The 14,211-nt window shown below is 41.4% G+C and overlaps 1 protein-coding gene across 1 annotated transcript in view; it reads left to right on the top strand.

Moving 5' to 3' along the window:
* Positions 1–14,211, top strand: part of ahr2 (aryl hydrocarbon receptor 2) — a 98,183-nt gene that overhangs the window by 79,789 nt on the left and 4,183 nt on the right. Inside the window, exons 3-10 of the mRNA XM_040051369.1 lie at positions 2,872–3,062; positions 3,143–3,232; positions 9,135–9,249; positions 9,452–9,591; positions 9,692–9,894; positions 9,986–10,095; positions 10,261–10,402; positions 11,824–13,375. Coding sequence (XP_039907303.1) covers positions 2,872–3,062; positions 3,143–3,232; positions 9,135–9,249; positions 9,452–9,591; positions 9,692–9,894; positions 9,986–10,095; positions 10,261–10,402; positions 11,824–13,375 — 2,543 coding nt within the window. The remainder of the gene's footprint in view (positions 1–2,871; positions 3,063–3,142; positions 3,233–9,134; positions 9,250–9,451; positions 9,592–9,691; positions 9,895–9,985; positions 10,096–10,260; positions 10,403–11,823; positions 13,376–14,211) is intronic.

The raw sequence follows: 14,211 nt of genomic DNA, 5'->3' as shown, positions 1-14,211 counted from the left end.
TAAAATCAATGTCATGCTGTATCGTATCTTAACTTATTGTATTGTAAAATATCGTATGATATCACTGTATCATACAGTATTGTGTGATTATCCTAAACTGTTTTCTCTTACTGTGTCAAGATGACTTACCCTTTTATAGCTTATCGTATTTTACGATATCATATCTCACATATCGTACAATATTCTGTCATAATGTATCATGACGTAGCTTGACATATGCGTTATCCACTTGTAGTGACTTTCACATATAAACTCTTTTTGATGTCATTTTTATAGTTTTTTTTTTATTAATTACTTTTGTCCCAATTAAATAATACCATATCAGAGCTTGGAAGCACCCCAGCATTTTGTAAATTCCAGTGTTAAGTCCATGCAGTACCATTAATTACAACATTTAAAGAAGAAACTGATTTATATCTTTTACCAAGCTAAAGATGTAGCCGTCTCTGCAGGGTATGTTTCTTTGGCTTTTTGGTGTATTTTAATATTTGTACCAAGCGTTCCATACCTCAGATTATTATGTGTACCAGATCGTTTGTGTGGTCAAGAATGTGTCTTTTGATATAAACTCTGAAATGTAATGCTGCCACTCTCTCTCTCAGGAAACTCACGCACTGACGCTGATGTGCCCAGTTTAGCCCACACTGGTACATTTCCTTTCCGTGTGCTTTAGTGTGTTTAACCAACCCATCTGGTTTGCTTTTCCTCCGGCATGTTCCTGTCTTTGTACCAGGCAAATATCAGATTATCTGGCTCTGGTGGTATTTTTATGGCTCCAAGCAAACTGAAGTCTTTCCCTTGGAAGATCCCAGTAGTTGGGAAAATGTTCCTGATATTCTCCGTGCTTGTTTTATTTAACCACATATTTGACTTTAAAGCAACTTAAACCAAACAGAGCATATCAAAACTGAATTATTTAACTTTGTGTCAAAAATTCAATAAAAGATCATCGAGTCGTTCGAATTCTGGCTTGAGTGCTCAAATCTGGTACTGTTGCTTTTTCTGGCCATAGAGCATCACTAATATACCTGTAAGTGTTACAGTGAGTTGATAAATTAGGGAGCTGTGTGTCTCCAATGACTATAATTAGAGATATTCACTCTCTATGACATCATTAAGATCCAAGAGTAGAAAAAACCCACCTCTTAAGGACTTCTTGTACTTAAACTGACTTTATTATTCAAAACTTTTCCCATGTTTAATCCACATTGGAGTTGCATTTTTTCCACAGCCTCTAGTTTTGTGTCTTTAATCATTTAGAAGACTTTGCTGAAGGCCCCATTTCAGAGCAAAGTTTGAGCTTGTCAAACATAATCATTTCAGGGAAGAGTTTCTTTCCTAAAAAAGCTCTGTGTGATTTTTGTTTTCAGGCAGTTATAATCCGAGGGTTTTTATCCAGTATCTCTAAATTATACACGAAATGCCTTTATGATTGTTTTGTTGGAGAAGAGGCTGCAACGCAACTCCTCTCGTGCTCTTAGAAAACCAGATCGATCCAAGCCTCTCCGGCAGCTCCCAGGGCCTCCGTCAACCACTTCACATGAGCTCTGTCGTCCAAAATGGCTGCCTCCCCGCTGCGTTTGGTCCATGGGGGGAAACGCCGAGGCCAACGGGTAATTTTGTGGCTCCGTCTGTTATCCTCATTCAGCCTGGACTTTTAACAAGGACGGGGGCTGAGCAAGCCTCCAGGAATTGAATTTCAAAACCCAGCGCTTGGGCTGGGACAGAAGCATTGCCAGTACTCTAAACCAGCAGTCTGCACAGAGTGAAGGCCGCCACTATTATTTTCTGGATTAATCGACTCATTTTTCATCTTTAAATCTGTTTCCCCTCCCCCTAAAACCAAAACAATTTCAATTTGCTATATAAAACTTGAAGAATAACAACAAATCAAGAAGCTGAACCTGTGAGATATTAGTAATTTTTGATGTTTAGAGTAGACATGTTGGAGCTAAGGATGTTTTTATAGTTTCAAGATTTAGTATTTTGGAGTTTTAAAGGCGTTCCAATGCTTGATTCTGTCAAATCACTGTGCTTTTTTAGTGTTGCTCTATATAAAAGCAAATTTGCACAGACCTTTTATGCCCTGTGAGGAAAAAAAAAACACAAGAGCACCCAAAAAAAACTTTACAACGAGCTCTACAAGACAAGGAAAAGCAAAATACTGTGACGGTAAAAGACCAAGGCCGAAGAAAAGAAAAAATATCCAGAAGTGTAAAATGCATCTCTCAATATCAGTGCGAGACAAACAGTAAAAACCAACAAACCAACCGAGTGTAGTAAAAACACTCCAGACTCCTTCAGTCCTTCTATCGCCCTTTAAGACCGGCTTCCATCTTCGAAAACCACCTGCTTCCTCCCTGAGGGGCTGTGCTAAGCTGCTTTGGGGCAGTTATTTTTTTCTCTTGTTTTTCTTTGTGATAAAAGCTGATCGATAAGTGCCAGAAAGGGAAGAGGAAGAGAAGGGAGAGCAGAGTTACGGTGTTGTAAGATGACAGGAAGCAGGAGGCAGCTCCACCCTGATGGAAAGAGACAGTGATGTTCCGCTTTTGGTGTTTTTCTCACTTCATATTTCATCAGAGATTCTTGAGAAATTTGACAGTTTTGTAATAAGACAGCCAGCTGTTTCAAGATGAGGTCAGAGTCATGTTTGCATCACTTTTTATTTGTTTAGCACGTCTCAAACTGCATTCGGTTTGGCCCTGTGGGGTCTTCTGTGTTAAAACAAAATCAAAAGTGGAAAATAAATCCAACAACAAAGCAAAATAGTCTTTTTTTTTTTACCCCCCCAAGCAATCCTTGTTGGTGTTTTAAATGTCATACACGTTTTAAAGCTTCAGCAAATTAACTGTTCATCTTCATCACCTGCAGCCACCATGAAGATGGGCCAGAACAACAACTCCAGCTACACCAGCGAGCGGAGCATCATGTTTGGAGGAAACAGCCAGAGCTCGGCGCTGCAGCCATCCTCCGTAACCTCCACTGCCCCCTCCTCCTTCACGACTTCCACAGTGACCTCCATCGATGGGGTGAACTTCTCTGAGGGAGACCTGCTGCTTCAGGTAACGCCTTTCACGTGCTTGTGGCTTATTTCAGACATTCTGATAGAACGAAGATGGTAAAGCTTGTTTTCGATCTCCAGGCGTTGAGCGGCTTCGTGTTGGTGGTGACAGCTGAAGGCTACGTCTTCTACACGTCCCCCACCATTCAGGACTTCCTCGGCTTCCATCAGGTATAAGAGAAACAATATGATCAGTACTTCAGATACTTGCACCACATAAAAAGTGGGATAAAAATGTCAAAAATGTTCATTGTTATAGTAATATTTGATTTTTTTTTTTTGCATGTGAAAAGTGGTAGGATCTATCATGAAGAATTCAAATTATTTCCACCTAGCAGCATTGGGAAAAAAAGCTTTGAAACAGTCTGAAAAGTGGCAGCAAACCAACGAAACGACCGTTTGGACTAATCTAGCTTGAAATTTTACCTTCCATGACCCATCATCCAAGAATTCAGGTGGAAAAAACACATGATGAACAGATGGTCAGTAACAGTTTAGTAACATAAAACTGTTTATACACAGAGCTCCTCATCAGGAAGTCAAGAATAGAAATCATAGCAGAAGAAAATAGATACCAAGTAAGAACTCCTTTAACCCTCTCAACCCTATCCCTACCCAACCCTGTATGTTGTTGCTGTTCCCTCATTGCCAAAATTTAACAACAACAAACACAAATTTCATGTTCCGATTGCCTAAGATTAGGTTTGGCATCAACCTCAAAGGTTTAATAAACATCTTTAAAAACTCGTGCACACAATAATGATAAGAATTTTTAATAAAATGGAATTCTTGCAGTAGATTTTTCACTAGATCTCTCACAATGGGGTCTAATCTGTTTTTTTTATTTGAGTAATAACCTGAAATTTTATGTTTTGGATAAACTTCCAGCAACCTGTTTGTCATTTATGGTCCAGTTTCTGATCATCTCGTCAGGCAACACTCAAAATCACAGAACAAAGGAAAAATCAAATATGTTTAATAATTAATCCCCAGCGAAGAAACCATCAACAACAACCAAGTTGCAGCTGGAGAAGCTGTGTAGTCTTGCTTGCTTGAGGCTGGTGGCTGATAAAGGGGAGATCATAGGTACTGTTGTATGACGAACCAAGAAATAAACACGGGCTTTGTTTATTCAAAGAATCGAAGCTAAAATGTGTGTAACTTCAACCAGGAGAGTAAGAAAGGAGCTAACAGGAAGTGGTAGTCTCTCCTATGCCAACCCTAGGCATGCCTCTGTGCACACTTGAGGTGTAGGCAGTTAGCATGCACAGCCCAAACATTCTTAAATCAATACCACAAAGCCAGTAATGATTGCCAAGAGTATAACGCTGATGTGCCAAGCTAAAATCAAACCGTAGCCCAGGGGTGTCTCGCTCATTTTAGCAGCCTGGGGCACATACGCTCCAATTTGGTCTCAGCTGGCCTCAACCTGTGTAACCCTTCACTGTACAGGTTTGATTTATTTTTACAAGACAAACATGGAAAAAAAAATCAAGTTTTAGGATAAAAAGCTGCACTTTTAAAACTTTAAAGAGACTTATTCTTATTCTAGCAAGAAGAACAAATACATTTGTATTAATGTCTTGATGAAGTGATTCTCATCCAGGTAATGAAATCCCAGAAAGGGATATTTGAATTAAATAACAAGTGATATCGAGATGCTCAGGATTGTCCAGTTGTTCTAGTCGTCTCTGTTGAAAGTGTAACTTTTAAACGTTGCCACCTATGTGTTGTTTGCTCGTCCAGCAACAGTTAGTTTAGTGATTACTTAATGGGTCGTTACCCATACAGTGCTCAAGATCAAGGACCTATTTGTCATTTTACAGGCACATTTCCCTTTTCACAAGAATTACTGTTCCTTCCAAAGTATTTCAGTGAAATGAGATCAAATCATCGTTAATATGACAGTTTGCAAGTCTCCTTGGGATTCTCAGTGTACTTAAACTGGTCCACCCGAGACCCAAGGAAAAACAGTATCTTTCAATGGGCTGGGGCTCAGGAGGATATAGCCAACCAGTAACCTGTGAACTGCGACTGATTCTGATTCTGAAATTGAAGGTTTTTTGAACGACCTAAAGGCCTGACAGTGAGGCTATGCCTTTGCACATAACTTGTCTTTGTATTTTAGAGTAAGGATGTACTAAATCCGAAGGCGGGCCGTGTTTTTCCTTTTATGGAGCAACAATGGTCAGTTTCCAGAAATGATCAAATCAGCAGGTAAAAAGAGAAGCCTGCATGCAGAAATAAGTTTTTACTGCACAAGAACCTGTTTCCACTTCAGTGACCTCCTGAACTCTGATGTTCCTCTTAAAAACATCCTTTAACAGTACACCGCCGCATTTTTTCAGCCTTTCATCTAACAAGCAGTGGGTTTCAGTTCACATTTGTTGTCCATGAAAGTCAGGTCACACAGATTTCAATCTATTGCCTTCTTTTTTTCCTCACAAACAAGGACTGCTTGTAAATCTTTTGACTTTTAATAGCTGATCAAAAACACAAAAAAAAACTAACAAGGAGTATTTGACTTAGAATTCAAAATCAATCAGGGACTCACATTTAGAGATGTTGAAATGTTTCACTTCTACATGACCAATTGATGTAACAGGATCAAAAATAGTATTTTTCCAATTTTCAAAGTAAGTCAAACAATTTTGCATTTTGTTCACAGTCACTTGTGATGCTTTGACTTGAATAAATACCTGCAGCCCCACATGGCATGCATGGATTGGTCCAATTCAGTATCAGGACCAGCCAGAGTCTGGCTGTGAATCATGTTTTCTGCTGTTCTTCTACACGTCCTGCAGTTCAGTCGTTGACACAGATCTTAGGCGTAGCGTATATGTTGGACTCGGTTAAATCCTTTTGAATCCATTCAAAGATTACAGCTACTTCAACCTCCATGATCCCACACAGCCTTGACCAGTTTATAATAGATGACTCCACCTTCATAAGTCGGTCTCAAATCAGTCTTTTTCTCATTTTGACATTTAGGTTGTTTTTGTACTTTGCTTGTTCAGCGAGTGAAATTCAGTTGCGTTAACATCAGCAGCAGCCAGTAAAGACATATTACTGGTGGGTACACCACACTTCTTTAAATAAAGCAGGAGAAATCATGCACTCCACCTAAGATTTGGCCATAAAATCCAGTGACAAGGCTTCAGTGAGTCTTTTTCTCAGCTATAGGTTCCGATAAAATAAAAACATTTACCATTATAAGTTTTTTTATTTTTGTCTTTGCTCATATAGATAGTGCGTTTCAATCACACAAACGCTTAATCTAAATTGGGATTTTGGAGAAACCCACAGCTGGTTGTGATTCAGATTCTTACCTTTGACTTTAATAAATACCTGCAGCTCAATCAAGGTCTCCAGGTTGTAATGTTTTGTGCTCCTTTTCTGCACACCCTACAGGTCAGCTGATATATATGGATTTCATGAGTCTAAAGTGGACTTTTTTTGTAATGAAGCAGCTTTTGTCTGACTAAACCCTGTACTCCACCTAAGCTCTCAGATTTAGAACGGCTCAGGACGGTCAGGCAGGGTATAGTTAGTTAATGTGTGTAAACTGGCCCTATGGTTACCAAGCCTTAGAAACAAGCCACGACTCAGCAGTAGGGACATGACATTGTTGTAGTTAGACAAACAGCACTACAGGTTTTTACCCGACTTGTTTCACTACATCCTAAAAGTTACATCAGAAGCATTAACATTTAAAATGTGACTTTTGAAAAATAAAAAAGCTGCTTCATCACTTCATAAGAAAGATTTATTTTTTAAAGTTTCGGTATTTCGAATGACTAAGTAGTGGAGTTGTGTGGGACTCATGTGTCTGCGTTTGTTTCTGTGAGTATGCGTGCGTGCATGACAAATGCTTTGTGAGCGGTGAACTCTTGACTTATAAACAAATCTGTTTGAACCGGGGTTAAAGATGTAGTCTGTAGTCTGGGAAGAAAAAGCACAAGCAAAAGAAAAAAAACCCTAAAAAAATGTTGCCTGGAGAGAGTGCACGTGGTAAACAGCCCTCACACACACACACACACACATTTGAACACTCGTTCACATGCATAACATGGTCTGAAGTGGGGCTGCAGATCAGGGCAGGAAACGTTTTGTTTTGGAGGCTGCAGTGACTTTTAAAGCCCCAACTCACCAGCTGCTTCAACTGTTTATGACTTTATAAAGTGTATTTATAGAGCAGCTCTGAGCACAGTCATGGAGGAGACAAAAGAGGAAACAGACGTGAAGAAAACGTGGAGATTACTGTAAAAATCAAGGGCCTGAGTATTTCTCTAGAAAAAGCCACAAATCCTCACTTTAGGACTGCTTTGTGCGCAGCGAATTGTCATGAGAAGTTCGAGGCCATTTTTCAGCGTCGCTCACAAAGGAGGGTTTTGTGTTGGGCTTTGTTTGCTGAGGTGTGGCTCTCTCAGCACCTTGCTCCTTTAGCAACAACAACAGCGCCTCTGTTTCAAGCCCTGTCCATCAGCTCTGACTGCTGGGAGCATTATTCGCTCCATGTGTGTTTACACCTGCATCATCGCTCTTGAACGCACCTCGGCAGGACAAACACTGGAAAGGTGGGAAGGCGTAGGACCGAGTCTGTGGAACCATTATTTAATATTTGTTGTTCTCAGAAAGAAAGTGACGTCCTTTACACCTTTTGTTAGTGCAGTTTGTGAGCCTGATGCTCACGAAAACCAGGATGGAGGTCAACATTGTTTACGTTTACTCAAAAAGCTTTAAAATAAAGGCAAGCCCACCTCTGCTTTCTGTCTCACAGTAGCCACAATGGTAATGTAATAAGTCACACTGTACAAAAGGTACAGCATTTGTTTAGTTATGGGAATAAAATGTCAATATCACAATATATAAAATCAAATCAGGTGTATGCATTTAATTTAAAAAGGTTTTAACAAGTTTCAAACTAGCTTTGGGTGTATTTAGTCAGATAAACATGCAAACACATTTACACAGAAGAAGGGTCTAAATTTCCTCCACACTACTGGAGGTACTTTTACGATGTGATTAAGAGTCTTTTCATAAGTTAATTTTAATGTTATTGTGGTTTTGCATCGCTTGTTATTTCACACCTTTATTTAAGACATGTGAGGGTCATTTTCCTGTGTTGTATTAACAAAACGGGGTTGGGGACTTTTTTTTTTTTTTTAGGTAACTTTAACTTATGGTAACTTCATTCTATGGGAGAAATATTTTCAGTCAAATGTAAATATGTACTGTGCAAAAATATTGCACCACCCTTCGTTTCTTTCTGTTTTGCTTCCAAGGAGCCAGACTGTTTTTCAAGGTGGCCTTGAGCAATAGTTTATTCAGACTTCCTGAAAGCAGAAGTCAGAACAAAAGGCAAAAAACATCCAAATGAAATTCCATCAAGAAGCCTGGAGAACTATTCCTGAAGACTTAAAGAAATTAAGAGTTTTTGATTACCTTTCTGGTGTTTTTTTCCATGGTGATTTTCCCTGCGTTGCATTTGCAATTTAACATATCATAATATTATAGTTTTGTTTTTTTTTTTACAAGTTTTTGTTTGTTATTTAATGAGAGAACAGAAAAACATAAAAATGAACATAAATTCATGCAAAAGAGATAAACAGTTAAAAGACACAAACCAACTACAAAACCAACCAAAGAAGAAGAAAAGAGACTGCAAAGAGATAAAGAAGTAGTAAAACTGTTCTCACAGTGATGTGAAATCATAAAGGAAAATGGGTGAAACTAGTAAAGAAGACACAAAGCAACTACAAAAATATCATGAAACGATGTAAAGTGAGTGGAAAAAATAAACAAAACAAACAAAGTGAAAAAAATCAAAGACATAAAAGCACTGTAGGAAAACTAGATGGAACAAGCAAAGGAGAAATAGGACATTGGACCAAGAAGAAAGATGATGGATTGTAAGTGCAATTGATAAAATGAAGAAATAAGCTTAACTGAAAATATTTTAAAAGGTTAAAAAAGACAAAGCACTAGACGTGAAGAGCAACCGCTTGTGTCAGAGGAAAGTTTTGAGGTTGATTCGTGTCGTTAAAAATATGTTTCTGCTTCCTGCTTCCAGTCGGACGTCGTCCATCAGAGCGTGTTTGAGCTGATCCACACAGACGACCGAGCTTTCTTCAGACAGCAGCTCCACTTCTCTCTCAACCCAAACACAGAGGGTGCCGACGGCCCCAGTAAGTCTGCCCACACTGCACAGTGATCACACCTGTCCAGGTGACCTGCAGAGGAGGAGCCAGAAACATGGTCACGTCTCTTTGCTGCTGCAGTCTACATTTTCCAGTGTGATTTTGTGTATCTGCGGTGCTCGTTTTAATTCTTTTGCATCGTATTGCTTCGTGTAATAATCTAAAGATGAATGTTTCCTCATCGCTCCAGGTGACCAGAGCAACCCTGAGATCAGCAGAAACATAGTGAGCTACGACCCGCATGCCGTCCCTCCAGAGAACTCGTCCTTCCTGGAGAGGAACTTCTGCTGCCGCCTGCGCTGCCTACTCGACAACTCGTCTGGCTTCCTGGTAAACACACACACCAACACGCCTCACTGCACCGGGATCCACAAGATGTTCCTGGCCTAAAGGGAGGTCTTTATTCTTAAAACTGTGTGCTTGTCTTTAGGCTTTGAACTTCCACGGCCGCCTCAAGTTTCTCCACAATCAGAACCACGTGTCGGAGGACGGGTCACTGGTTCCTCCGCAGCTTGCTCTGTTTGCCATCGCAACGCCGATGCAGCAGCCGTCCATCCTGGAGATCCGCACCAAGACTCTCATGTTCCAGACCAAACACAAGATGGACTTCACACCCATAGGCGTCGACGCAAGGTAAGGCACAGAGAGCTGTTTGAATCTCTCACTGAACGTCTGAATGAAGCTGTGGCGCTCAAGTGAAGTCTGGCGTGTGTTTCATCCACAGAGCGAAGCTGGTTCTGGGCTACTCCGAGATAGAGATCAGTAGGAAAGGCTCGGGCTACAACTTTATCCATGCTGCCGACATGTTGTACTGCGCAGAAAACCATGTCAGAAGTAAGTCGGAAGCTCCGCTCGGTTTACAAAAGGCGAAAAATGCCAAAATAGGCACGGCCGGTTTTAAATTCTGTGTGCATCACTTGGGTTCCATAACTCAAGAAATCTGTTGCTATCTGCCAGCTGCTGTGCAGCAAAATCTAAAAATGACACGTCTTCTTGCAGTGATGAAAACCGGAGAGAGTGGCATAACCATCTTCAGGCTGCTGACCAAGGCCGGCCGGTGGGTCTGGGTCCAGGCTAACGCCCGGCTCATCATAAAAAACGGGAAACCCGAGTTCATCGTGGCCCAGCAGAGAGCTTTGACGTAAGTCTGCAGACTTGTTTCCTCCAGCAGGAACATGAAGAAGAATTCATTAAAGCCGCAGTCAGATGTTTATCTGCTGCTGCTCAATCAGTTTGCTTTGCTTTCTTTCTTTTCTTTTAGTTCACTTTTATTTTTTTGGTTCAACTCTTCCTGTTGGTTCCTTTCCCTTGTTCCTTGTTTCCTTTCCTCTCTGCGTTTTTTCACTTCTCGTTTCATCCCCTCATCGTGTACTTTATGCTTTCGCTACTTGGTTCCTTTATTGTTTCCTCCCTTTCCTGTTTCCTCCCTTTTCTCTTTATTTCTTCCCTTTTTCTTGTGTCCTTAATCTTTCCTCCCCTTGTTTTCTTCATAATTTCTTCTCCTCTTCTTGTTCCCTTAGTTATTTGCTCTCTTGTCCTCGTTTCCAACTTTGTTTCCTCTCCTCTTGTTACTTTCCTAATTGCTCCCACTCCTTTCCTTGTTTCCTTTGTTTTTTCCTATATTTTCTTGTTTGTTCTCCTTGTTTACTGTCTTTGCTTCCCTTGCTTCCTGTCATTTAATCTTTTTTCTAGTGTTTGATTTTCTCTTGTTTCATCTCCTTGTTGCGTACTTCATTTTCTCTCCTCTTCTTAACTCTTAAACTGTTTCCACTCCTTTCCTCATTTCCTTTGTTTTTTCTCCCATTTGCTTGTTACTTATCTTTGTTTACATATTTTTTCCTCTCCTTGTTTACTTTGTTTTCTCTTCTCCATTCTTGTATCTACTGTTTGTTTTTTTTCTTGTTTCATCTTGTGGTTTCTTTCATTGTTTCCTTCCCTCTCTTGGTTTTTCCTCTTATTTCCTGTCATTATGTCTTTTTGACTCCTGCTTCCTGTTTTGTTTCTTTTCCTCTTCCTATTTCCTTCACTGCTTCCACTCCTCTCTTCATTCCCTTTCTTTGCTTTTTTTCCTCACATTTCCTTGTTTCTCATCTTTGTTTACATTGTTTGTTTCCTCTCAGTATTTCCTGTCCTTCTTTCCTTGTTACCCCTACTCCTCTCTGGTCTCAACTGTTTTTTTTCTCTCTTGTTTCATCTTGTGGTTTCTTTCATTATTTCCTTTGCTCTTTTTGTTTCCTTTATTATTTATTTTCCTGTACTTGTTACTTTCATTATTTCCTCTCCTTTGTTTCCTCCCCTCTCATCTGATCTCATTTCCCTGTGTCCTTGGTATGTCATTTCTTCTCTTATTTCCTCTCTATGTATTCCCTTTGTTATCTCTCCTCCTTTCCTTAAATTTTCCTCTCCTCTCCTCAGTTTCTCTTCTTCCCTGAGTCCTTCATATTTCCTCTCCTTATTTCCTGTGCTGTTTCCTCACTCTCATAAAGACAGAGGTGTTTGGCTCAGTAAATGGAAAGCTTGTTTTGGACCCAGTGGAAAACTCACTCATGTGTTCACCTGCAGAAATGAAGAAGGAGAAGAGCAGCTTCGCCTCAGACGTCTGCAGGTGCCATTTAACTATACCACCGGAGAGGCGCTGCTGTATGATGTCACCCCCAACATTGAGCCCCGTGACCCGTGCTCCGCCCCCAAGCAGGGGAAGTTTGACAGTGACGCCATCAGTCGCGACTCCTTGCTGGGCTGCATGCTGAATCAGGACCATTCGCTCTATTGCGATCAGAACAGCGCCAACACCCTCAGCAACCTCAACGACATGGTCTTCAAGGATACCAACGCCACACTCAACGTTCCCGGAGACACGGAGCCCAGCCCGGCAGTGGGAAACGTAGTGAAAGCAGAAACCACGGTTCAGGAAATCATGGAGTCCCTGCAGCAGATCTTTGGGGACTGTGAGCTCATCGAAAGCCTGCATGTTGAGCCTGATGAGCTCAAGAGCTGGGAGAGCACGCTGTTGCAGATGAGCTGCCATGGTGGGTTCGGCGACGACCTCAGCGACATTCTCAACAATGACATCCTGTCTTACGTGGAGGAGCAGCTGCAGAAGGATGTCGGACTCAACCTGCCGCAACAGATTGACGGCATCCCAGCCTGCCTCTCTGGTTTGGACCCACTTCAAAACCAGGATCCAGATCAAGGCGGGGAGCTGAACTTTGACTGGGCTCTCGAGACACAGACCCAGCTGATACCCAACGGAGTGCAGATGACAGCGGTCCAGGAGACGATGAAACTGAGCCACATGGACTTTCCTCAGCCTAATTCTTCTAGTCCCAATGGACTGACCTTTAACAACGTCCTGCCAAACAGCTTTCCTCAAACACAAAGTCAGCTAAAGGCCAGCAGCATGGACAACAACCTCGGAGCATTCCCGCTCAGGCAGCCTTCAACCAACCCAGTGCTTCTTCAAATGATCCCAGCCAACCAAACATTTGGCCTCCAGGACCAAAACAAGGAAGGACAGTTAAATAATGTCTTTACCTTCCAGGGCACCAAGTGCAGCAAATCAGTGACACACCAAGCAGACAGCTGTGGAGAAACATTTGCCTCCAATATTTCAAACAAGGCTGTTTTCTCTTCATCACTCAGCTGCATGCAGAGCCACTTTCCTGTACAGACCCCAAACGGCAACAGTCAGAGGCAGGCGTGGCCTCAGCAGCAGCAGCTGATCACGGGTCAGCAGATGGGCTCTTTCCAGAGGAACCCCACAGACATCGGCTCTCTCAACAAGTTCATGACTCCAGAGACTTCTAATCCACTTCCTGTTCAGCAGATCTTGGAGCGGTCGCCGGCTTCTACAAGCTGTATGTACAGAAATGCCGCCCCAGGACTGCCTGTGAACGGCGTGCACCACAGTCAGCCGAGGTTGAACCCGGCCCCCAGTCAGATTCCCTCCAATCCCTCCTGCTTTTACCAGGTCGGAGGAAGAGCCATATCAGGAATGGCTTCGATCCCAAATTTGGATGAGGCCTCACTGTCCTGTCAGATGCCCACTGGTCTGAAACCGAACGGCCTGCTGGGGCAGCAGAAGCAATATCTGAACTTCAGTGAGCAGACGCAGGTAAAGAGCCAGTTCAGCAACATTAATCTTTGTAGAGATGTGAAGTTGAATGGTTTGAGGTTTTAATACAGTCACTGATGCCGATATTTGGTTATTAATCTGGCAGTATCTCTTTTGTCTTTTAGACACACGAAACACAAACAGACTTCCCTAACATTTGTTGTGGGGCATTATTTATGAGTCCTTACTAAGATAATAATTCAGTTTAAATCCAATTTAATTCAATTTTATTTATATAGCACCAAATCACATCAACATCATCACTCAGTTGAAGGGTGTTTCTCCCGTCTCTTCTTTAGTCTGCATTTAAAAATGTCAATTATCAGTGGTTATAAATGCTGTGTATCAACAAAGAGCTAATATCAGCCGATATATCGGCACCACTGATATATCGGTCAGGCTCTAGTAAATGAATTTGGATCATAGATGCTGTCAGATTCTGTTCAGACGCATTTCCATTTTAAATTAAGTGCAAATGTAAACAAATCCTAACATCAGAAGATTGTACTGTGAAGGAGGAGTTGGAACTTTGACAGCTAGTTTTTGGTTTATCGCTGCGTTTTCAGGATTATGAAGGGGGTTGAGTTCCAGTTAACATGTGCCACCTACTAATCAGTCAACAGATGTGCAGTTCATAGTTGTTTACTGGTGGATCTCATGGCGCGTCCACACCAAGTTCTACCTCATGATACTCTTGTACATGAAGACCTGTAAATATTCACCCCTGGCAACCAACTGATAAGGACATTATGGATCATATTTTTGCAGTTTACCGTGAAGTCATATCAGTCAGCTCACTTTGCTCCAAATAAAACTTGAAGCATTTAGCTCCAGGA

This window comes from Simochromis diagramma, unplaced genomic scaffold (assembly GCF_900408965.1).
Source record: "Simochromis diagramma unplaced genomic scaffold, fSimDia1.1 OVJJ01000107.1, whole genome shotgun sequence".
Lineage (NCBI taxonomy): Eukaryota > Metazoa > Chordata > Actinopteri > Cichliformes > Cichlidae > Simochromis > Simochromis diagramma.
This window is presented reverse-complemented; position numbering and strand designations above follow the sequence as displayed.